Consider the following 22872-nt stretch of genomic DNA (forward strand, 5'->3'; position numbering starts at 1 on the left):
CGTTCACCAGGGACACTACTCCCATCACCAGACCAAGGGAAGTGAGAGCAGGGAGGACTGTCTGCACAGGGGCTCTGTGGTGTTCTAGCTGGGAGGTGACACAAACTGCTGCCATTCACAGCCCACTGGCCATCACCTGTCACACACACCTCCCTAACTGTACTGCTCTGCCACTTACTGAGAGGTCAACTAAAACAAGAACAGAAAATAGTCCACTGGTTTGGGCAATTCAAGGACCTCAAAAGGGTGGACCAGACAGTAAGGAGAGACAGGAGGGGAGGCCACTGAGACGGTGACTGTGAAAACCCTGTGGGGGGTCCTCGGGAGCGGGAAGACACTGCCAGGTTAAGGGAGCAGAGGGAGAGTTTTATGCAGAGTACTTTTTCCTGAGTCTCTAGATGCCCTCCTCTGTCCATCCCACTGTAAGTAGAGGATCTTCTCTTCGTTTTCACCAATGAAATCAAGGCCTGAGAACATGAACGAACCTCCCACTTTGCCCCTAGAAATTCAAATATATCTGTATCTAACTCTAAAAAGAATTTTGAAATGTGTTTTTGTGCTGATGGAAATAATCCAAGGAAGAGGAAGAAAATGCTCAGAAAAGAGAAAAGGGGGTGAGGGAGGAAGAAAGGCCAGTGGGGGAGTTTGGGAACCAGAGCCCAGCTGGAGGGTTGGCCTTTGACAAGACGGCAGACGCCCATTCCATTGTCACCAGAGGGAAGGATGGACCCTGGGCATGGGTGAGAGTCCACGGTAGACACGGTGGTGGGAAGACAAGGAGCCCCTGTTCTGAGGCACGAATTCCCCCAATGAGTGAGGTTGCGACTGAGGAGTGCGCGGGGCTGGCAGAAGCCACAGAGCCAACCGTGAGCCGCTGTCCCCACGTTGCTACCCCACAATCTGAAGCTACCTTCGGAGTTCTACTGTGTTGAAGTAGCTCTACCCTCTAAACAGCTCGCTGCGAGTAGGTTTTCAGAGGACTCATTATTAGTTAGGATAATTATAACTCATTTTTTCACTTCCACTGTTTATAGTGTAGTCCACATTTAGCCATTCATTCTGTCGGAGAGCTTTAAATAAATGATTCATAGCTGCCATTTGCTGTTTTCTTTATTTTTATTGTAGAATATAGACACAGAAAAATGAGCTTGAGATTTGCACTGTGCTCAGCTTAACAAGCAGCACTTTTAAGGAGAAGAGTTTCACCAGAGATGTCTCCTCTTTGCTCATCCAGTTGACAGATCTTGTCTGGAGCGCCTCCTGTGTCCCAGGCAGTGCGCTTGGAGCTGAAGGGGCTTCCAGGGGTGACTCGTGGATTTGGGGTGGGAGGGAGAAGGTGAGATGGTCCTGGGAATAAATCTTTCTAAAGGGATTCGGTGGTTCTGAAGTGGAGATGTGCACAAAGTGCTCCCCGCTCTTGTTGATCCTTCAGGGTGTGACCTGGGAATCATGAGCTTTATTATGCAGATGACGAGCCCCAGACGCAGGGCAATGTCTACAGCAGGGCCTCGTCATACAGCTCAGCACTCAAACCTGTGTCTTCCGACTCCAGATCCTGCCTCCTTCCCCAGCCACTGAACAAGAATTACAGAGCAGTCACTCATCCGAGGGACAAGCCTGTGGAAAGCTCCAGGGGGCAAACAGGCAGCTGGGTGAGGTGGTATCTGATCCTAGATGTTTGGCCCAAATTCCCCCAGCAGACAAAACAAACCCCAGGGTCGTGCCAGTGAATCTCTGAGCCGGCCCTGCGCCCACAGGCTCCTCTGCATACCTCTGTCTTGGCCACTCTCTTCCCTAACACCGACCCCTCTCCTCCAGCTCCTGCTCCTTGGAAGTGCCCTGAGAAATCCCTTCGCAATGCAATAGTACCCCTTTTTTGCTCCCTGTACACCCTCTCTACCAGGTGGTTGTCAGTGCATTGTCTAGAAGTTTCTCCAGATGTCTAACATAAGCTTGGACCTTTTTATACTTCCACCACTCAACTGTACAGTCAAGGACAATGTTCCTTTTCTTTTTTTAATATTATTTTTTTAATTGGACACAATACCTTTATTCCATTCATTTGTTTTTATGTGGTGCTGAGGATCCAACTCATGGACCTGTGCATGCTAAGCAAATGCTTTACCACTGAGCCACAACCCCAGCCCCCAATGTTTCTTTTCTTTATCTCCACCATAGAAAAGGGTCGTCAGTGGAGTAGATAGATACCCAGTACTATGGACAGTACTCGTGGTCAGCGTCACCAGTTCACTCTCTGCCTGGGGAATAAACAAATGTTATGTTTTAACAATAAAGTGCATTCCAGGGAAGAAGCAGCCAGGCGACAGAGAAGTCAGAGAGATGATGGTCTTCTGGGTCTCTCTCGCCTCTTTTTCATGGCTACCCAAAGCCCACCCTCTAGAACCTAGACCCTGACTCCTTTTCTGCTCTGTAGTATCCACTCTCTGACTTAAGTCCTAACATGGCCATTTCAAATGCAGAAACCCAGCGTGATTCCCCAAGCCTGTAATCCCAGCAACTTGGGAGGCTGAGGCAGGAGACGGCAAGAGGGAGGCCAGCCTCAGCAACCTAATGAGACCCTATCTCAAAATAAAAAATTAAAAGGGCTGAGGATATCGCTCAGTAGTAAAGTGCCTCTGGGTTTCATCCCTAGTACCAAAAAAGAAAAGAGAGAAAAGGAGGAGGGAAAAAAAAAAAAAACACTTTATCATGAACACTTTTCAGAGCCCAAGTTCTGTATAGATTAGGGAACGATCATTAATCAAACCTGTCAGTCTGCTAACCAGAGTCCCTAATGGCAGAGTCAAGGCGTCAGGACCAGCCATCCAGCTCTGCTTTTCCAAAGTCTGACCCTCATGCTCCCCAGCCCCCACCTCAGTTTCCCAAGGAAGCAGCTCCCGGGCCCCATCTCAGAGACCTCCCGCTCTTCTGAACCATCATCTGCCCTGAAGGCTGTCGGCCCCCACCCAGCTCACAACCCTCCCAAGTTTCCTTACTTTCTTTACCATCTCGGATCTCCTGACCCCACAGGACTGACATCAGTGGCCTGCGGGCAGTTACGAGGTCATTACTTCTTGGCAAATGAGTTTCACTTAGCAACACAGCAGGAGAAAGGAGCATTTTGGAAAAAGTCAAATTCATAGAAACAGAGAAGGATGGTGGTTGCCAGGGGTGGGGGAAATGGGAAGCTGTTGGTCACAGGGTGCAAACTTTCAGTTATAAGATGACTGAAGTCCTGAGGAATAAAATGAGCAGCATGGTGACTGGAGTTCAATAACACTGGGTTATAGGCTTGAAATTTACTAAGGGTAGGTCTTCTGTGTTCTCCCCACCACCACCACCCACCACTCACACACCCCCCGGCCCCCCACACACACACACCCCACACCACACACCCCCCACACACACGACAACTCTGTGAGAGATGTCGTCACTCATTGGATTGTGATAATCATTTCACAACATACACATCTATCAAATCATGTTGTACATCAAATATGTATGATTTTGTCAATTATACATAACTCAATAAAACTTAAAAAATGGATATGCCCTTTCCACTAAAAAAAAGAAAAATGGAGGATTTTGAAGTCAGACAAACTTAAGACGAAGTTATGGCTTTGCCACTTACCAACTGTTGACTTAGAGTCACTTTTAAACTCTTTCAACTTCAGCTACTATCTGATTGACAGGGTCATGGTAAGAAATGAGAGAGCATATATACTGCCTCTAGCCCATGTCGAGTTCTTGATAAGCTCAGTTCACCAACACCAATGGAGGCGTGGAAATCAAGTTCATGTTTATGAAATAGGGAATAATCCCTATTGTGTGTAGAAGGCGCGCGCGCGCACACACACACACACACACACACACAATTTCCCCATCTTTTTCCCCAAAAAAACAGTAGCATATTTTTATTCATCTATTTTATTTTTTCTCTTTAGCTATACATGACAATAGAGCATATTTTGACATATTGTACATACATGGAGTATAACTTATTTAATGAGGATCCCATTCTTGTAGTTGTACATGATGTGGAGTTACACTGGTTGTGTATTCACATACGAACATAGGAAAGTTCTGTCCGATTCATTCTACCATCTTTCCTATTCCCATGCCCCTCCCTTCCCTTCATTCCTCTTTGTCTAATCCAGTGAACTTCTCTTCTTTCCTCCATCCACCCAACTCCCCGCTACTTATTGTGAGTTAGCATCTGCATATCAGAAAGAATATTCAGCCTTTGGTTTGGGGGATTGGCTTATTTCACTCAGCATGATAGTCTCCAGTTCCACTCATTTACTGGCAAATGCCATCAGTTCATTCTTCTTTATGATTGAGTAATATTCCATTGTGTCTATATACCCCCAATGGACTTAAAAACAGTAGCATATTTAAACTTCATCTTGCCTTATACTTACTTCCAAGCTGTGGAAACAGAATTTTACTTAAAGCCACACACATTTCAGGCAGTTTTGCTACTGAACTGCAAGGTAGTTCTCTAATTCTCTTTTTCAAAATATATGAAGATAAATTTGAGACTAGAGTGGAGCTCTTCCTCATGAGGCATAGATAGGAAGTGCCTCATTTCTAGAGAACAGGGCATGTCCGCAACACTTCAGTCACTGTCTCCAAAGCACAGGCTGACACGACAACTAGACTCACCAGGGGGCAGCCAGCTGGCAGGACCCTGTTACCCAGTCCTTTGGAAGCGGCCCAAGACAGCTTAGCTTCAGGGAACCCTGTGTGTTTCAGGTTCTGCAGAATTTGCAGCCTCTTTCTCAACTGAAGAGGAATCCAGCCTTTCTCTTCCTTGGGTCTGTCAGTCACCTGCCCTGCTCCCCACGAGGAGTCAGGACACACACATCCTGCCACCCAAATTCCCAGGCTTGGTCCCAATCTTGGGCATGGAATTAGACACTCAGGCTCTTCAGGGCTGCCACATCCATGGGCTAAAATCAACAGAGCAGACATGAGGGATCCAGTTTAGCCTGGCAGCAGGAGCCACAGTGTGCTGTCTCATTTAATGGAAATGTTGCTGGCCTCCAGATTCCTGAGTTAACTCCAAAACCCAGAAGTGCCAACATGACCCAGGCTGCTTTCCAACCCAGTGGATAGGCTGCATCTACCCACGGGCTTCTCCAGGCAGCCCACACGGGCACTTGGTCCTGAATGAGAACACTCATAAAATAAAGACTCCAGAGGGGCTAGGCTAGGAAAAATGAGCATTTTTTTTTTTGCAGAAAGCCTTGAGGACCGCTGCTTAGAAGTCTTATGTGACTGCTGAACACTACCCTCTAGAAACTGCTGTCCTTCAGCTTCTCCAGGGTGTCCACTCCAATGCCATGCCGGGTCTTTCTTCACCTGCCCAGGGGAAGAGCCAACACAGAGTCCCAGCAGCAGGAGGGTGAATCAGACAGTCACCAAGACAAAAGGGAAACACAGCCCACCCTGAGCTCTGCCCCTTTAGCCCCACCCAGTCCTCAAGGCCTGCCCTTCAGGGCCCGTGTGGGCGGCTGGTGGGATGTGTGATTTCTGGCACCGGGAGTCAGGAGCCCATCTGATTTATTTAGATGTGGTGCCACCATTGGGTGGGTCTCCTAAGGTTTATGTGGCTTTCCACTTCAGATTTTCCTTTTGCTCTCCTCCCTAGAGCCCCTGCCAAGCCGCCTTGCTCCGGCCTGGTCCAAGCCAGCCCTAAGAATCTCCTAATTAAAGGTTTTCCTTTGACATCTTTCATGTGGCAACCGAGGAAACTCCAACGCAAGTCATAATCCCAGGACTCCAGCCCAGGTGATATCGCTGGGGTCTAGCATAGGCCTTTCACCCCAAGGTCCTGGGGCACTCGCCCATTCCAAAAGTTGTCCATCAAAAGCAGGGAGGAGGTTAGATGAGTGTCCTTGGTCACTCCAAAAGATCTGATCTCTGGTCTCCACATCTGCAGCCACTTTGGCCGTGGCTAAGTGGTTTTTTTTTTCTTCTCCTCATCCTCAGATTCCATATCCTGCTGGACCCACCCAACAGCCCTTTAAATTGTAGCTGGGCTGCTCCTGGCCCTTTCAAGTAAACAGAACCATGACCAGTGGCACTGCTCACTGCGGTGACCCCCATCACCCTGGTGCTGGAGGAAATGGGCGCAGGGCTCCTCGGCATCCACTCGGGGGTCCCCTGAGTGATCCAGGCACTCTGGGGTGACGACGTGCTAGGTAGGGGGCCGTGTGCGTGTCAGTGCATGTCAGCTCCTGAGGTGATGGAACGGGCAGCTCAGGAATGATCAAAGTGACAGGAGTGATTATGATTAAATGGCAGTTGTCATTTAATTGGTTGGTAATCTGGAAGCCATCTATTAAAGGAAGAGCTTCTGTGCTCGGGATGATTGACTGTGGAGGCTGCCCGGAGAGCGCTGCGGGAAACGCTAATGCTGTAATTAGCTTCCTCTGCCAGGGGTGAGCAGAGTCTTGCACTGGTGTGAAGGGGGAAAGTGGTGGCCCAGCCTGCACAGAGCTAGCCCTGCCTTTCATGTGCCTTCCAGAAGACTCCTCCTTCCTAAGCGACAGCACCCTCCCCACAGAAGGGACAGGAAGGTAAAGGCAGCATCTCCGAAGTCCCTTCTAATCTTCCTGGGAGATGGGTCGGCCCTCCCCTCCCATGCATTCAGTCAGTCCGGCATCAGTGGGTCCTTTGCTCTCCATACTAGCTGTAGCGATCATTTCCTCTTTGTGGCCTTGGGGACATCCTTGTCACAGGCAATGTTCTCAAGGGTGTTGGATCTCTGAGCTTTCCTCTGGTCCTCATAACTCTCCTGGCACTAGCCCACTCCAGAAGTTGTCAATCAAAAGCAGGAAGTAGGTTAGATGAGTCTCTTCGGTCAGTCCGAGAGATCTGACCTCTGGTCTTTTATGTTTCACATTCCACCTTGACAGATTGTCCTGCCCCTGGCTCTGCGACGTCTCTCATCTAAATCCTTCCTCCTCCTTCCCTTGGCCCATTTATTCTAACCTCAGCACACACAGGTTGGAGTCCTTTTCTAATTATTTATGGGAGAATATGTTTGTGTGTCACTTCCAAGTCCACCCCTGAGAGATTTCCACGTCGACAGAGCCTTATATCAGATACGTGCAAACACATAGCCCCTCGCCTGTCCCTTCGCAGCCTCGCAGGTGTGTCTGTCCTCTCTCTCCATCACAGCCATCCCTTACCTTCCATTTCAAAAGTCTCTGCCATCAAGCCCTAGATAATCATCCCTCCCAGTCCAGCTTCCTGCCTGCCTGAGCGCCAGAGGTCCCCCACCCAGCCCTGAGCCTCCCGGTACGTTTAGACTCAAACTGTGTGTTCTGAATCCCCCTCCCTTTGGAAGCCACCCCCTCACTTTTCATCACTCCCTCTTGGTCTTCTTTCCTCCCCTCTTCTTTAGTCAGAGAAAACTGAAGTCTTGCATGAATAAATGTCTCCCAAAGAAAATATATTTTTGGCTCTGAGTAGGAAATCATTTTCAGCATGAATAACACAACCCTCCATCATTTGACTTTTGTCGATTTTTAAGCAATAGCTTCAGCAGCAGTCGGGTGTTTGGGAGCAGCCAGGAAAATAAGCTGTGGCCCACGTGCTCCAGGCTGAAGGCAATCTGACAGCAGGCCCAGGCTGTAGCTCAAACTCCCCTGTCCCTGTTTATCCTCGCCATTCGGTTTCCTGTGCTAGGGTGGGGAGGGCTTCCAAAGTGCTGAATTATATTCTTTAACAAAATAAGGAAGTGGATTTTAGGATGACAAAAAAAATAGAGCATTAAGGCCAGCAGGGTGGCACAGGCCTGTAATCCCAGCAGCTCAGGAGGCTGAGGCAGGAGGATGAAGAGTTCAATACCAGTCTCAGCAAAAGCAAGGCCCTAAGCAATTCAGTGAGACCTGTCTCTAAATAAAATACAAAATAGGGCTGGGGATTTGCTCAGTGGTAGAGTGCCCCTGAGTTCAACCCCCGGTACCAAGTTTAAAAATGAATAAATAATTTTATATATATATATATAAATATATATATTATTACACACACACACACACACACACACACACACAGAATTAAAAAATAAGAGGCCAACACATGTGAATTTAGATGCCTGATTTTCAGAAATCCAACTCCAAAGCTAGTTTTTAAAAACTGTTGACTGGGCTGGGGATGTGGCTCAAGCGGTAGTGCGCTCGCCTGGCATGCGTGCAGCCCGGGTTCGATCCTCAGCACCACATACCAACAAAGATGTTGTGGCCGCCAAATACTAAAAAATAAATATTAAAAAATTCTCTCTCTCTCTCTCTCTCTCTCTCTCTCTCTCTCACACACTCTCTCTCCTCTCTCACTCTCTCTTTAAAATAAATAAATAAATAAATAAAAACTGTTGACTGCGATTTCTATCAAAGTGCTCTTTAATCAGTATCAAAATCCAGAAGAGTTTATGCCTTTGAGTCTTATAAATATTTTTCCACCAGCCCACAACCTGGAAATGCAGTGTTGTGTTTGGGGCGTCTCCTGTAGGTTTATGTGGCCCTGCAGCTCGGCAAGCCCAGAGGCCCTCGTCATCACCCATACTTTCTGGGATTCAGTGCTGGGACCTGTGGCTGAAATTCACTAAAACACAAACAAGAGCTAGAAATGAGCACAGCAGGTCAGCACTCCGAGACCCTACACCTTGATGAGGAGCCGATTCTCACAGACCAATTTGGGACGAAAGTAGCATGTCTGTCTTTGTAGGACCTGTTAGCCCGTTGTCAACAAATTGTAGAATTTTTCTTTGCTCACCCTAAAATAGTGATACCTTCAAGGCTTGTGGCATTTTTATCAAAGCTTCTTGGAGTTGGAATTCATCTCTAACAGTGGGCTGTTGAGTGCAATAACCTGTAATGGGGAGAAGATGGCGTTGAGTTTTCTAAGACACGTCACGGAGGGTATGAACCCCCCCCCCCCCTAGAAGCATGGTGGCGGAGGGCAGTGCCGGCCTGTTTCACTTCCCCAGTAGCAACACAGTCTAACAAAAGGGAAGACATCTGCCCACTCATTCATTTAAAAGACATCTAATTGTGCCAGGCCTGGTGGCACAGACCTGTAATGTCAGCTTCTTGGGATGTCCACTAGTTCGAGTCCAGCCTAGGCAACTTTCAAGATTCTGTCTCAAAATAACTCATTTACGAAAAGGCTTGGGATGTAGCTCAGTAACAGAGCACTTGTCTAGCATGCCAGGCCCCAGGATCAACAGAAGACAGTTGAGTTCCTCCATGATACCAGGGACTGGTCAAGTGCTAGAAACACTGCCACAAACAAAACTGACAAGAATCCTTGCCCCTAGGAGCTGACAAATTGTATAAATAATTAACAGAACTTATTAACATATCAAATACATTATGTAAATAGTCAACAGAATTCAGGGTTCTGGTTTTCTGTAATACTGTGAAAAAAAATATAAAGCTTTGGGCAACATAGGCACTAATTAGAGTCTGATCTCACGGGTGAATCTACTAGCAGGCCATTTTGGATGCCACCCACCTTGCCCTTTCCATCAGACCTACTTTCCCTGGAAAAATCTATTGACGAGCAGAACTAATTGCCTCTAAAAGCTGGGCCACCTTTACCTCCCCTCCTTTTCTGTAACCATGCAAATGTCATTCCCATGGAGGGGCAGAACCACCCGCATTGGTCAGGTTGCCCTTTTAATTCACACTCCTCTGCCTGCTCCACTGGTTCTTCATCCCCACCTGGCAAATGGTGCACCACCTTCAGAATCCCTTCACAGGAAGTCACATGCCCCCTCCTCCAGCGGTCTCCCCCCACTGTCCCCGACAGAGTGACTTTCCTGCCCCTCTTCCTCCCTGTCTCCTGGTGCTGGACACAACTCCCTGCAGCTCGCAGCAGTGTCATTATCTGTTCACTTTCCTTTCTCTCTGACTAGACTTTGAACTCTTTAAACACAAAGATCAAAGCTTTAAATGCCTTCTTGGGTTTGGCATCTCTGTCACATGCCTAGCACGGCGCCTAAGATGAATAAACACATCTTGAAGGAATAAATAAATAGATGATTGTCTCATTAGCAAGGTAAGCTTTCACACACTCTTGCTCCTAACACATACAGCGTGTGCTTCAGGACAAGAGCTTGTCACAGGAGAAAGAGCCTGCTTTCTAAACCCTCCTAGGAAAAAGAAGTTGAGACATCGCTCTAATAAATGAAAAGTTGGGGGAAACAGTCGTTCATTAATGTTGTGAGTGACCCCAAATTGGCTGAGATCTGATGTATTAGTACAATGGAAAAAAAAAAAGTCGAATGTGGACTCTCAATGAGCAGAAGGGGATGGACAGGAGAAGGCTGAGACGGAGACCCAGCCCGCACACTTCAGCTCCATGTGGGGTCCTTCCCATGGGCCTCTCTCTGTGGACCCCAGTCTCATGCTCCTTACGGTAGCCTTCCCTGAAGGCTCTGTAGGCATCTCAGCCTTGCTTTACCTCTTTCCCCTCAGACTAGGACAAGATCAGCCCCTCCCCATGGCCTCCCTGGGCAGGCACCTAGGGAGCCAGCTGCCAGGATGAAGGCCATCATACCATCCTCACCGTTCACCTGTGATCCCCACAGTCAGGAAACCCTACTTGCAGAATACTTCTCTATGGCGGGAGGAAAGCTAATGCCATCTTCCTGGTCATCAGCAGGGTCCCTAAGTAATTCCCAATGCCACTTTCCCACATGTGTACTTTACTAAATTTTGAATCTTTGGTAATTCATGATTCATATATAAGATGTTATGCTGCTGGCTCCAGATTTCTTAGAACTTTTAAGATTATTTTTAAAAATAATTGCAAACGAACTTCCTGAGCTTCACACTGCATATGCCTTCTGCTCTCACCGTCCACTCAGGGCAGACCAGGGGCTATTCAGGTTCTCCCAGGACTGACTGCCATTATGGTACCATGAGCGCTGGGAAACCTGAGTGGGCTCTTTCCCCACCCAGCTGCCCATTCACACCGTCAGCTCCACAAAAAAGCAGAGGGCAGAAGAGAAAAGGCCACGAGCCCTTCTCCTTCATGAACACTTTAGGAGCCAGGGCCAGGGGAGAAGTGGGGAAGGAATCCCTCTACTCCCACGGGCTCTGCTGGTGAAAAGTGCCGTGTGTTGACATCTCTTGTGCTCAGAGCCCATCCTCAAGAGTCGCACACCAACCGATTCCCAGCTCCACCGGATTCTGGAGTGTGCAGGACAGATGTGGAGACTGAAATGAGCCATGCCCATTTGCTTCTGATTGGAAAAGGATGGGGTGTTGTTGTGTACCTCACCATTCAGACATTCTTCCTAGTGCTATTTTTACCACAGTAATGATTAAATTGGTGTCAGATGAGCTGGTCCAGTTCCTCGATGAGCCTGGGAGATGGAACTTAGCAGGGTTTTTCCAGGCAAAAGATGCTGTATGTGGCCCAGATGAGCGAGTCTCTGGACACCTAGGCCTCACAGCCTCAAGGCCCTGGACGGTGTTCCTGTGGCAATTACAGCAAGGCTCATATCCTGCCCACTTGGCTCCTACCAGATCATCTAGTAGACATATGTTGGGCACCATCTCAGTGCCAGCCAGCCAACGAGACACCGGAGATTCACATAAAAATATGATCTCTTACCTTTGAGAAACTTGCATTTCCCCAGAAAGGATTGTCATGAAGGATGATGTCCACCCGACTGTACCTGTTACAGGTGCCTGAGTAGGACAGAGTGCAGGGAGGATTTGTTTAGCCTGGGTTTGGGGACAGCTTTATGGAGGTGGCAGACTCAGCCAGGGCTTTGAAGATCAGCAGAGCTGCAGATGGAAACAGGGGAAAAGAACTTCCGGGCACAGGAACCAAGGGCTGAAGCATTTTTAAAAGTCTCTGAGCTGGGCACCGTAATCCTAGTGGGATTGAGGCTGAGGCAGGAGGATCACGAGCTCAAAGCCAGCCTCAGCAACTCAGCAAGGCCCTAAGCAACTTAGTGAGACCCTGTCTCTAAATAGAACATTTTAAAAGGGGGCTGGGGATGTGGCTCAGGGGTTGAGCACCCCTGTGTTCAATTCGTGGTACCAAAATATAATAATAATAATAATAATAATGATTCACTCAAAACCCAGTTGTGAAGGGGTCACTGAGGGGGCATCTCAGACTCACACCTGCACTGACCCTTGCCTTGGGAGACTGGGATGAAAAGGTCCTGGTGCAGGGGTGCCACCTGGTTTCTGACCCGAGGCTCTGGATTTTGAGCCCTGGGCAGGGCCTCACAGTGGGCAGGCTGGACATTGAAATGCTGAGACATCAGCTAGGGACTCCTGCCATGGTCTTGTGACAGAGAAGTTGACTCCAGGGAGCTCCTAGGTCCCTCACCAGTCACTGAAAGCAAGCATGGATCATTATGTGGAAACTAAGGGCAGAAATTTCTAGATTCTGTATCTCCCAGTCTGTATTATAATTCCTATCACTAAATGCCTGGAAATTCAGGGTGAAATTTAACAGAAAGCCAGAGTCGGGCATGACAGGAACCCAGGAGCCAAGTGGCCCTGAGAGATGGCAGAAAGTGCATTTGCAGATGTCCTGCGGTCCAGGGCTTGGTGCTCTGGTTTTCATTTCCTCTGATCAGACATTCCAAACCCCATCCCCCATAAGTCACATGGACATGCAGGCACAGCCCTGCAGGGTGCAGTGGGTGTCCTGTGGCTGGAAGGGCCTCCTCAGTGGGTCAGCAGCCAGCTGGAATAGCCTGGGGCCACCTGTCTGGTCAGAGCCTCTCTGCCATGGGCCTCTTGGAGCCAGGGCTGGCTTTGCGGTCTGACTAAAGTGACAATGAAATTAATCGGATCCTGATGCTGTGACTGAGGCCATTTGCCTGTGTCTCCTAACAGGGATGAGAGAGGAAATGTCATTAGGACGCCAGGAGGCTTTTGAAATCTTCAAGAGGGACCATGCTGACAGCGTTACCATCGATGACAACAAACAGATTCTGAAACAAAGGTAAGGCTGTCTCCGAGAGCAGCTGGCCCCGGGAGGCAGGCCAGGACAGCCTGCAAAATTTGCAGCTCTGTCCTTCCTAATCCGCCCAAGGTAACTTCTGTCAGAAAGGCACAGTGTTCATGGAGATGGGCAGTGAATCCTGTCCAACCTGGCATGATTGTCCTTTGCATGTGTGAGCCTCGTCAAGCCAGTACTGTCAGGGTGAGCAACTCTTAGGACGGGGGCAGTCGCCAGCAGCACTAATTCTATATACAATTCTCATGCCATACATTAATACTTATTAATTTAGACTTTATCAATGCCTGTTCCAAAGGCAGGGGGAAAAAATCGATGGTCCAAGCTATATGCTTAGAACCCCAGGTGTTGCCGATGGCTGTCCTGTACTTCTTAGTCAAAGGAAATAGATGCACATCTCATGACTCAGGGCCTGTGGTACATTCTCTAGACCACAGTTGGAGCAGACAGCTAAGATTCTGGACCCCAGTAGAAAAACTTTATAGATACATAATTTGCTGAAGCTAGTCTGTGAGTTAGACACATCCAGACTGAGAACTTTTATAGATCATAGGCATCTCTGGATCTCGGCACACAGTACATTTTCAACCAGATTCGTTGAATTAAAATGAGATCCAGGTTTGAGAGGCATCTGCTTCTTGATGACAATTCAAGGAAGTCTGAGAAGTAGGGGAGAACTTGTGGCAGTTTGAGTACCCAGCAGAGGGGAAAGCTATAAAGGAAGGGTAGAGGGAAAGGAGGCCTAAGAAGAAGCAGAGAGAGGAGAGAACCAGGAGAAAGTGGTGTCCTGAGAGCCAAGAGGAGAGACAGCTCTGAGAAGGAGTGTTGTCAGTGGAGTCAGATGGTAGGAGGTGGGACGCATCTTGGCATCTAGATGACCACCAGGAGGAGGGCTGGGTTGAAGGATCAGGATGAGAAGAAATTGAGGGACTCGTGCATTCCTGGGCCGGGGTGCAGCTCAGCAGCAGCGCACTTGTCCAACACACCTGAAGCCTTGAGTTCCATCCTTAGCACCGAAAAAGAAAACGCATTCAAAAGTTTTGTACTGGATGAAAGACACTTTTTTGAAAAGGGGTGGAGGGGCTTAAGGAGAAGTGAAGCTGGTTTCAGAATGGCGGGGAGTGGCCAAGCTTAGGCCACTGAAGCTAGCCAGTGACCAAGAGAGGTTAAGACACAAGGAGAGGCGCCAAGGCAGCAAGGCTTCTGGAAGACAGGTAGGAAGGGAATCCTAAGCTGGGGGGCTCAGCCCTCGAGGGAGCAGGAAGAGAAAACCAGTCAAGACCAGGCCAACGCTGGTACACTTAGCAGTAGAGGGAGGAAAGTAAGTGACCTCTGTTTTCTCTGTGACAAAGAAGTTGGTAGAGTGACATCCTGAGGATGGAGATGAAGAGCCCAGGCAGCCGCCACAGGGAGTGGGCGGAAGGCAGGCAGGGAGGAGGAAAAGCAGAGGCAGACAGCCCTGGGTCCCAGGGCCCGGCCAACACGGTTCTGATGGCCGTCACACTTGAGCAGGGGCAAAGATCGGATGGCTTCAGGACTCCAGGGGTGGTGACAGGGGTACGGTCATTCTGGAAAGCAGTCCAGCTGTCTCAGTCAAAAAGTCTGTAACCCTGTGACCCAACAGCTCCCAAGACGTGCTCTGCTGGCTCCCAAGGGGACACACGTGAGGGTGCTTACAGCCACGTTGCTGGCAGCCGAGGAAAGTGGACACACTCTGAGTGCCCCTCACTGAGATCCTGGGAAACCCGTGGATTAGCCCGCAGCACGTGGGATGTGGACTAGATGGTCACATGCCAGTGGAATCGAGCTTGACAGCACACCCCGGGTGGGAACACAGCTCCTGTCAATCACAAATATACACCCAGCACGCAGAAACGCACGCTGCCGTGTCCTTCACCACAGCGCCGGAGCCGGGCAGTGGACTTGAAAGGAAGGGAAGAATAAATTAACAAAACCAGGGAATCGGGGAGGGAGAGAGAACGAATCTCGTGAAAGCTGAGGGCGCTCTCCCAAGCAGAGAAGGGCACAGGCACAGACCTGAGCATGGCCACAAGGTCCTCACAAACCTCACGGTGCTATCCCACCTGTAAGCCATGTCTCTGTGATGTGGCCAGCTAGACAGCGCAGAGCCGGACCCCTCCCTTGTCTGTCTGAAGATGAACATGTCAACCACATGACAACTGCCTCGTCCAGTCGCGACCTCCAAGAGCCCTCAGTTGTGTCCATGCCCATGTGGATCCTTGGCTCACACCATGGCTCACAATCCTGGCTTCACATTAAAATGACCCGCAGAGCTCTCAAGGCCTTCCAAAACCTGGGCTGCACTCCCAGCTCTTCAGATTTAATTACTTGGGGTCTGAGCATCCCTTTTAAAAAGTGGGTTCCAGTAACAGCCAGATCTGAAAACCACTGACTTAGACTGTGGTTGGAGACCTTGAAATCCAGAACCTCAGAGGTAGTATCCCTCAAACTCTACAGATTAAAAAATCTACCGACTCTTCACCTTTTGAGGTGCATGCATTTCATTTGGTCCCTTGCCACATCTTCTCATGAGACCTTCAGGATCAAACGATTCCTGGCAAAGAAACAAAGCAAAGTTAGCCCAATCCCCAAGGGATTCATATGAAATATGAAATGGTCATAAAAATCAGGTACAATCCCAAGAGGGGACACTGGAGGAGAACCAAGCTGCATCTGTAAGGAATTACACATGAAATGGCACATACGGTTACTCTGTATCACAGTCACGATCATCTTACCAGGTCAATCTGAAAATGTCACCACTGTTGGGACAGTTGGGCATGTTTAACTGGAAATCTCGTTTTTGTTTTTGTTTTTGTTTTTGTTTTAGCTATGAGGGTACTGGAGTACTGGTTTTGGTTGATTCAATAATAAATATGCAAAACTTTTGGGAAAAAAAACTATCATTTGATTCTTATATGTTCAAGTTTAAGAATCACTGACATAAGAACACATGCTTTGTCTTTCTTACACTACAACAGGCCTGGTGCCTGAATTAAATTATTAGATATTATATAATATCTAATATATAATTAAATTATTAGATATTATATACTCATAGCTACTTAAGGCAGGGAACCAAGAGAAAATGTCTTCATAATAAAAACATGCAGGAGGCACGTGATCCAAGCCTGCTGACTCCCGATCCGGGGCTCTGCCTGTGTGCGCATGCTTCCTCACAAGCCTGGCTGCTTTTAGTCGACGCATATTTATGGAACACTTACCAAGTGTGAGCCCCTGTTCTAAGTTTCACCTGAGTCTGGGTCTATTTCCAGTGGGGAGTAGGAGGGTGGGGCAGGATGAGCATGTCATGGTCTCACCAAGGTTTCTGATCAATACAGAGCCAACCGAACTCTAGTGGTAGGGTTCTGACAACCCAGGCAACAAACGTGTTTGGGGATTAAGCATATGGAGGTCACTCAGGAGAGCTGCAACACTAGTGATCCCATCGTGCCCCTGGCTGCCCTGCAAGGGAATTAATTAGACTCACCAAGCTTTACTCTGCAAAGAGGTTTTCCCAGCAGCAAATCAGGCTTTTTAAATCAAATGAAAAGTCAGTAGACCGGCCCACATTTTTAAAAATTTTTACATCTATTTAATGTTACTATGATACCAATCATTAAGGGACTATTTCATAGCCAGGGGTAGGAAAGTGCAATCCAGATCCTACTCTTTACTCAGGCTTGGTGCTTTTGTTTGCCCTCATGGAGATTATTCAATTATTAGATATTATATACTCATAGCTACTTAAGGCAGGGAACCAAGAGAAAATGTCTTCATAATAAAATCTGCACAGCCCGCGATCCAACAGCAGACACCAAAATAAAGCTCCCAGGTGATCAGGGTGCCCTGGAGGAAGGCTTTTCCAATAGCCCTGACCCCTTCCACTCTGCTCCTGGGTGGACATCTGTTGGCCAGTCCTAGAAAGAGACACAGGCCAGAGGGGCTTGGCTAGGGAGGACACTCAGTCACTTCCCTGACTCTACTCTGTCTCACTTTTCTAAAGCCCTCAGCAAGCAGGGCCCCAGCTCAGCCTCCCGTCTCCCCTTCTCACAGGGGTGACTGTGGTCTGATGGATTTCTGTGTTCTGATGTCTCAGTTGGCAAAATGCACAGAAGAGGGCCTGGAATTAATCACCCCCATTCAAAAGTCTCTCTAGGCCATAGCAAGCAGGTTCTAATGCCCCAGGTAGGGATTGGATTATTGGTGACCCACAATGCTGATTCTCTCCACTCCCTTAGAGTACAAGAACTGATTCCAAATTGCACAAGGGGAAAATGAATGGCTTGTGCATTCCATGACACTTAATAGAAGGGTTTTTCTTCCCTTTTTACCTGAATACTTTGCTACACGGAACTCTGGCCCCCAGTCTGGGGGCAGTTGTGCTGCCTATCTGTGACACAGAAACAAGATGTTGGCGTGTTGGTAGGATGTTCGCCCTTCAATGAACAAGAGCATGAGAGCCAATTCTTCTGAGAGATTTTTCAGTAGAGGACAATTGCAATTCACAGTCACTACATTTTCCAGGCATGACTCATCCTCATGGTGTATAATGAAATGGAGAGAGGCTGGTGACCCCTTGCTTGGCAAATATCAGTGCCCAGGCAACACACAGTGAAGTTTCTTTTGTGGCAAATCCTTCATACAATCTGAATCCCCAGACACCGAGTCTCAATAAATAGCAAAAGAGGTAATGAACAGGGAGATTAGCTGCAATGGGAAATAAAGGCGTTGATAATGTGAACTAAGCCAAGAAAAGCGCCCCTTCACTCAGTTGGATCCTCCCAACATAAAATAGAACACCAATCGAAAGCCAACAGGAACACTGGGCTGAGGGCGGAGGGGAATCTTGGGCACCATCTGGAAATAACACCGTGGCAAATAGGAGGTAGGCGGCTCCTGTTAAGCTTCAATTTTAACCTTTATTGTTTTCCCACTTGTTTTTTGTATTTACACCTTGTCTGCTGAACTAGAATTATAAACTCTGAGAGCAGAGATTAGATTAGAATCTCCTCAGCCTCCCCACAGATTTTTTAAAAAACCATGCAGGACACAAAAATGGTACTCAAAGAACTCGGGTTTATTCGACAATGACAATTTGAAATTGGCTTTGAGGAATCTTAGCAGCTGAAAAACCTGCTTGGGAAAACTGATCCTTCCCAGAAGTAGCAGAACCGGCAGCAAGCTGCTCGAGAGTCCAGGAGGAGCAGGCGACAGGACGGCCATCTTGACAATACAAAAGGAACGTTGGTGTCTTTAAAAAAGTGCATGAGGAGCAAAGGGTGGATCTTCATCACATAAAACAGAGGCAGCTAAGGGGCCGCGCACAGGTTTACAGAGACAGGACATGGCAAAATACAGGCCCAGTCCCCTGCCTTCCTCTGATAGGAAGAGTGTTCCACTCACTCCATGAAAAAGGAGCCTACAAAGTTAAGTGATCTCAAAAAAAAAAAAAAGACTAAACAGATGTCACCAAAGCCCTTGTCCTCCAACAGCATAGCTGGCCCCACTGACCTAAAGACACCCTTCCAGCTGGGAGGCAAGGGAGTAAGGCTGCTGAGGTTCTTGGGGACCCAGGGTTTATGAATGCCAGCAGCGACTGCCCAGGGGCCCAGTGAATAGAGGGCGGCTCTAACTGCCCTGGGGAGAACCCGGAGCTGGGTTCACAGCTGCTTACCCAGTGACGAACAATATCTTTGCCTGCCACACGCCAAGGGCAGATCAGGATTCTCCCAGGAACTGGTCCGAGAGGTTACATGAGATTCTACCTCCATCCCCCTATTTTCTCATTCTCTCTGAAGATGAGAAGCTTGGCAGCCATGTTGAGTTCTTGACATTGACTGGCAGGGAGCTCCTCCAATCCTTTGGTTTGCTCAGAGACTGACATTCACCCACTGTTGTCTGTGGTTACCGCTTGCAGCTAACAGCCCCACCTCACAGTTCAGCCCCTCTCCCCAGGGTTTCTCCTTGCCCAGGATAGTCATAATTCACACACACACACACACACACACACCTGGGTACTTGCTGCATCAACCCAGCCCTGAGAGACATCTCCTCCTAATCTTAAAAGTGAGGAATCTGAGCCCTTCCTGCTAAGATGTGGAGGAGGCACATGATCCAAGCCTGCTGACTCCCGATCCGGGGGCTCTGCCTGTGTGCGCATGCTTCCTCACAAGCCTGGCTGCTTTTTTTTAGTCGACGCATATTTATGGAACGCTTACCAAGTGTGAGCCCCTGTTCTAAGCTTCAGGAAAATGAGAGTGAATTAAACAGCCATGGTCACTGTCCTCAGAGAGCCTATGATATTAAAAGTGAAACAAATCAAATGAACAGGTTAATTCCTTGTGGCACACTGCCTGGGGGCAGCACCATTGCAGACGTGTACGATCTTGGAGAACTATCCAGAGAAAGAGAACTTGCAGGAGTTAGGTGGAAATCGGCCAGGTGAAAGATTCGAAGGTGAGAGAGAGAATGTGACACTTGGTGGAACTGAAAGTGATCCCAGACCACTTGGAAGGTGGAGGGGGGCAGGGTGGTGAGAGAAGAGCTGGGGAGGGCAGCAGGAGCCAGAGCACAAAGATGAAGAGTCTACTTCACCCCGTTAAGGAATGTGGACTATGTCCTGAGGAGTCTGAAGCAGGGAGGAACAGGAACAGGCATTTGCACTTGAGGATCACAGGCTCAGGTGTGGGGACTAGTGTGCAGGCAGGGGAGGTGAATCCAGCGGGAGGATTGAGCTGTGGTCGAAGAAATCTGGGAGCCAGATGACCACTCTCTGCTTTAAGGCAAATGAAGCAAGAAGAAGTCAAGTGGAGTGCTCTGGGAAAGTGTTGAGGAAGCAGAATATCTCAGACTCCAAGACTCAGCAAAGGGGCTCATGGGAGACAGGGCAAAGGAAGGCATGCAGGTCACCAGCATGAGCTGTGTTTGAGGAGGAACAGGGAAGTGGGCAGAGGAGGAGACCACTTCTTCCGGGATACAGTGAATTTAGTTGTCTGCAGGGCACCCAACAGACAAGGTCTGCATGGCTCAGGAACTAAGGTAGGGCTGAGATGGAAAATCGGGAGGTAACAACGGAGAGCAAAGACACTGGCCTGGATGGGGTGCCTGCGGAGAGCCAGAAAAGCAAGAAGGGGGCTTCAACCAAATCCTGAGGATTACCATGTTCAAGAACAGGCGGGAAAGTCTGCCAAAAAAGAGAGAGAAGGAGAGACAGGAGGACCAATACCAGGAAGCCAGTGACAGTGCTTCCCCAGTGTCACAGGATGTCTCCAGGCACAGGACAGAAGCACTGAGGGGATGTCACAGGAAGCCAGCCTTGAGAAGAATGGCCAGGGCACTGCGTGACCAGATCTCCCTTCCCAGACCCACCCGTGCCCAGCCCCTTTCTGTGCCAGTGAATGCAGTATCCTGCCGGCTCTGTACTGTACCACACTCAGTGACGCTGTCCCCGCCCCAGAGTCACCATGCAGCTAGCACCATGCAGCTAGCCCTGAAAGGACTGCTTTGGCACCGGTCGTAAGGAAGCCTGAGGTGCGGCTCCTCATGGTCCTGGCTGAGGCATGGAGCCTTCTCCTGCCCCTTCCCAAGAAGCCCTTCCGGATACAGGCCACACCTCATCAGGGAGCTCCGCTTGGGGTCCTGTGCCCCTGGAAAGTCGGCCACTCACTTCTCTGCCCCCTGAACCAGCTCATCCTTGGGGATGGGCCTCTTTTAAAAGGTCAGGAGTCAGGAAGCCCCCACCATGGCAATGGCCAGGTGGGCAGGACTTCACCCAGGAGCAGTGGCAGGGAGCAGGGAATGACTGGAGACTTGGGCTGGCTGGGGAGGTGGGGAGACGCGGGCAGGCTGGGCAGAGTGTGGCCCCGATGCTGGGTTCCCACTGCTTTCTCAGCCTCCCGCCTTCCTCCTCAACTCTCCCTCCTCTCCCTCTGATTGGGCCCCTCAGAGTTTGTCTTGTCCAGGATTATGTGGGCGGGGGTGGCCTGGAGTGGTGACAACTGGCAAAGTGAAGGGAGAATGGTCCCAAGAAGACAGGGCCACCCTCAGACCCCAGCTCTCCACCCCAGGCCCCCAGGGCTTCCCTGGGCCACTGCACAGTGGAGATGGCCCTTTCTGCTCCGAGTGTCCTCCCTTGTATAGACTCACACTGGCTCCTCCAGCATTGTGCGATGATCAGATCCCACTGAATCCTAGGTACTGAGGATGGACACAGCCATGATCAGTCCCAGTCCCTCCCTTAGCAGAACTCACAGTAGGAAGACAGTCCTCATCTCTGTGACGTGGACAAATTACCCTTTCCCAGTAGCAGAGACCCATGTGAGTCCACAGAGCCCAGAACAGCAAGCAGCAGCACTTCCTGCTGCTGGTGTGTTGGACCGAGCCAGCTCTGACTCGACTGAACTAAGGCCCTAACTGAAGAGAAGACCTCCATAACCTCCACTGAGCCTGAACTGAACAGCTTCAGTAAGGCAGCCAGGAGGGGTCCCTAGAAACCCAGCACTAGGAGAAAATGCAGCCCCCTTCCCTGGACACTTCCTTCCTGCAGCCCAGCCCAAGCAGATAGATTTGGAAAGATGGTGATGACGTCATTTGCACTGCTTCCCCCGCTCTGCACAGAGCAGAGGGCCTTTGCTCATGTGTTCCCTGCTGGGATGCCTCTCCCACTGCCTCTGACATGGATGAGACAGTGATGAGGAGAGCTGGGATTCAGTGGGATCCAGAAAGATCTGGGAGGGTGGGAAGAGGATGGGGAGACAGAGACAATCGAAATAAAATTGCACAAGGTATGTGAGGGCTCGTCCTACTCTTCTATTTTGTTTATATTTGGAAATTTTCAGATTAAAAAGTTTTCTGAAAACTCCTATGCAGCCGCAAAACCCCAGATAATCCCACCTTGTGCACAAAGCTCTCCTAATTCCTGGCCCCACTCAGGGAAAGGCCCTTTCCTAATCCAACTCTAATGGCATCACTGTGGTTACCCAAGATAGTACAGAGATTTACTCTTACCACATAGTGTGGATGTTGTTTCATAGATTTTCAGTTACCTCCTTAACTTCATGGCAGAAAGGAAAGGAAGGGAAGACAACCAACATTTCATCAGGTCCACTCTGTGTAGAGAACTGAACTACCTGCTTCTCCTAGAGGCCAGGTCCTTCCTGAGCGCACCGCTGGGTTTGTTGTAGGTAGCTCATGAATTGATGCTAGAAAATATAGAGGCCTTGTTGATTCAACACCAGCAAGACCATCTCGTGAACTAGTATGCATTCATCAAAAATCAGAGTTTCTAATGCCGTAGGGAAGGACTTAAAATGCTAAGTGAAACAAAATAAATCAGGGCACAAAATCCTATGTATAGTATGAGCTCACTTTATAGAAACTTGCTAGGGAAAGAAAAAAAACCTAGATGTGTATGTCTATGAAAATGTGCTTTTCTCTGTGTAGAGAACTATTTGAATTTTTTTCTTCAATTATATTTTCAAACTCTGGTTCAATAATCATACTATTTTCAATTTTTTTATTTTCAAATAGTAACTATTTTCAGTTTTGTAGGCCATGCGGTCCCTTTCCCAGCTACTCAGCTCAGCTGTGGTGGCACAAAAGCAGCCATGGATGGTATAGAAATGAGTAGGTGTGGCTGTGCTCCAAGAAAACCTTATTTACAGAGCCAGGCATCAGGCTAGATTTGTCTCATGAACAGTTATAGTTTGCTGATCTATGACTTATTACTTTATAATCAGGAAAAAAACTATTTAAGTATGTATTTTTTTTGGCTCTAAGATCTTGGTACCATGATTGATAGATCACAGCACAGAAACCTTAACTGCATGCTTTATTCTGGTACCC

At 48.7% G+C, this 22872-nt stretch overlaps 1 protein-coding gene and 1 pseudogene across 1 annotated transcript in view; both read left to right on the forward strand.

Annotated features, from left to right (window-relative positions):
* Kif6 (kinesin family member 6) overlaps positions 1–22872 on the forward strand; it is a 417840-nt gene that overhangs the window by 315141 nt on the left and 79827 nt on the right. The window contains exon 14 of the mRNA XM_077801497.1: positions 12882–12990. Within this exon, the coding sequence (XP_077657623.1) occupies positions 12882–12990 (109 nt within the window). The remainder of the gene's footprint in view (positions 1–12881; positions 12991–22872) is intronic.
* LOC113179086 (large ribosomal subunit protein eL39-like) lies at positions 15521–15705 on the forward strand (annotated as a pseudogene).

The sequence above is a fragment of the Urocitellus parryii genome, chromosome 8, assembly GCF_045843805.1.
Source record: "Urocitellus parryii isolate mUroPar1 chromosome 8, mUroPar1.hap1, whole genome shotgun sequence".
NCBI lineage: Eukaryota > Metazoa > Chordata > Mammalia > Rodentia > Sciuridae > Urocitellus > Urocitellus parryii.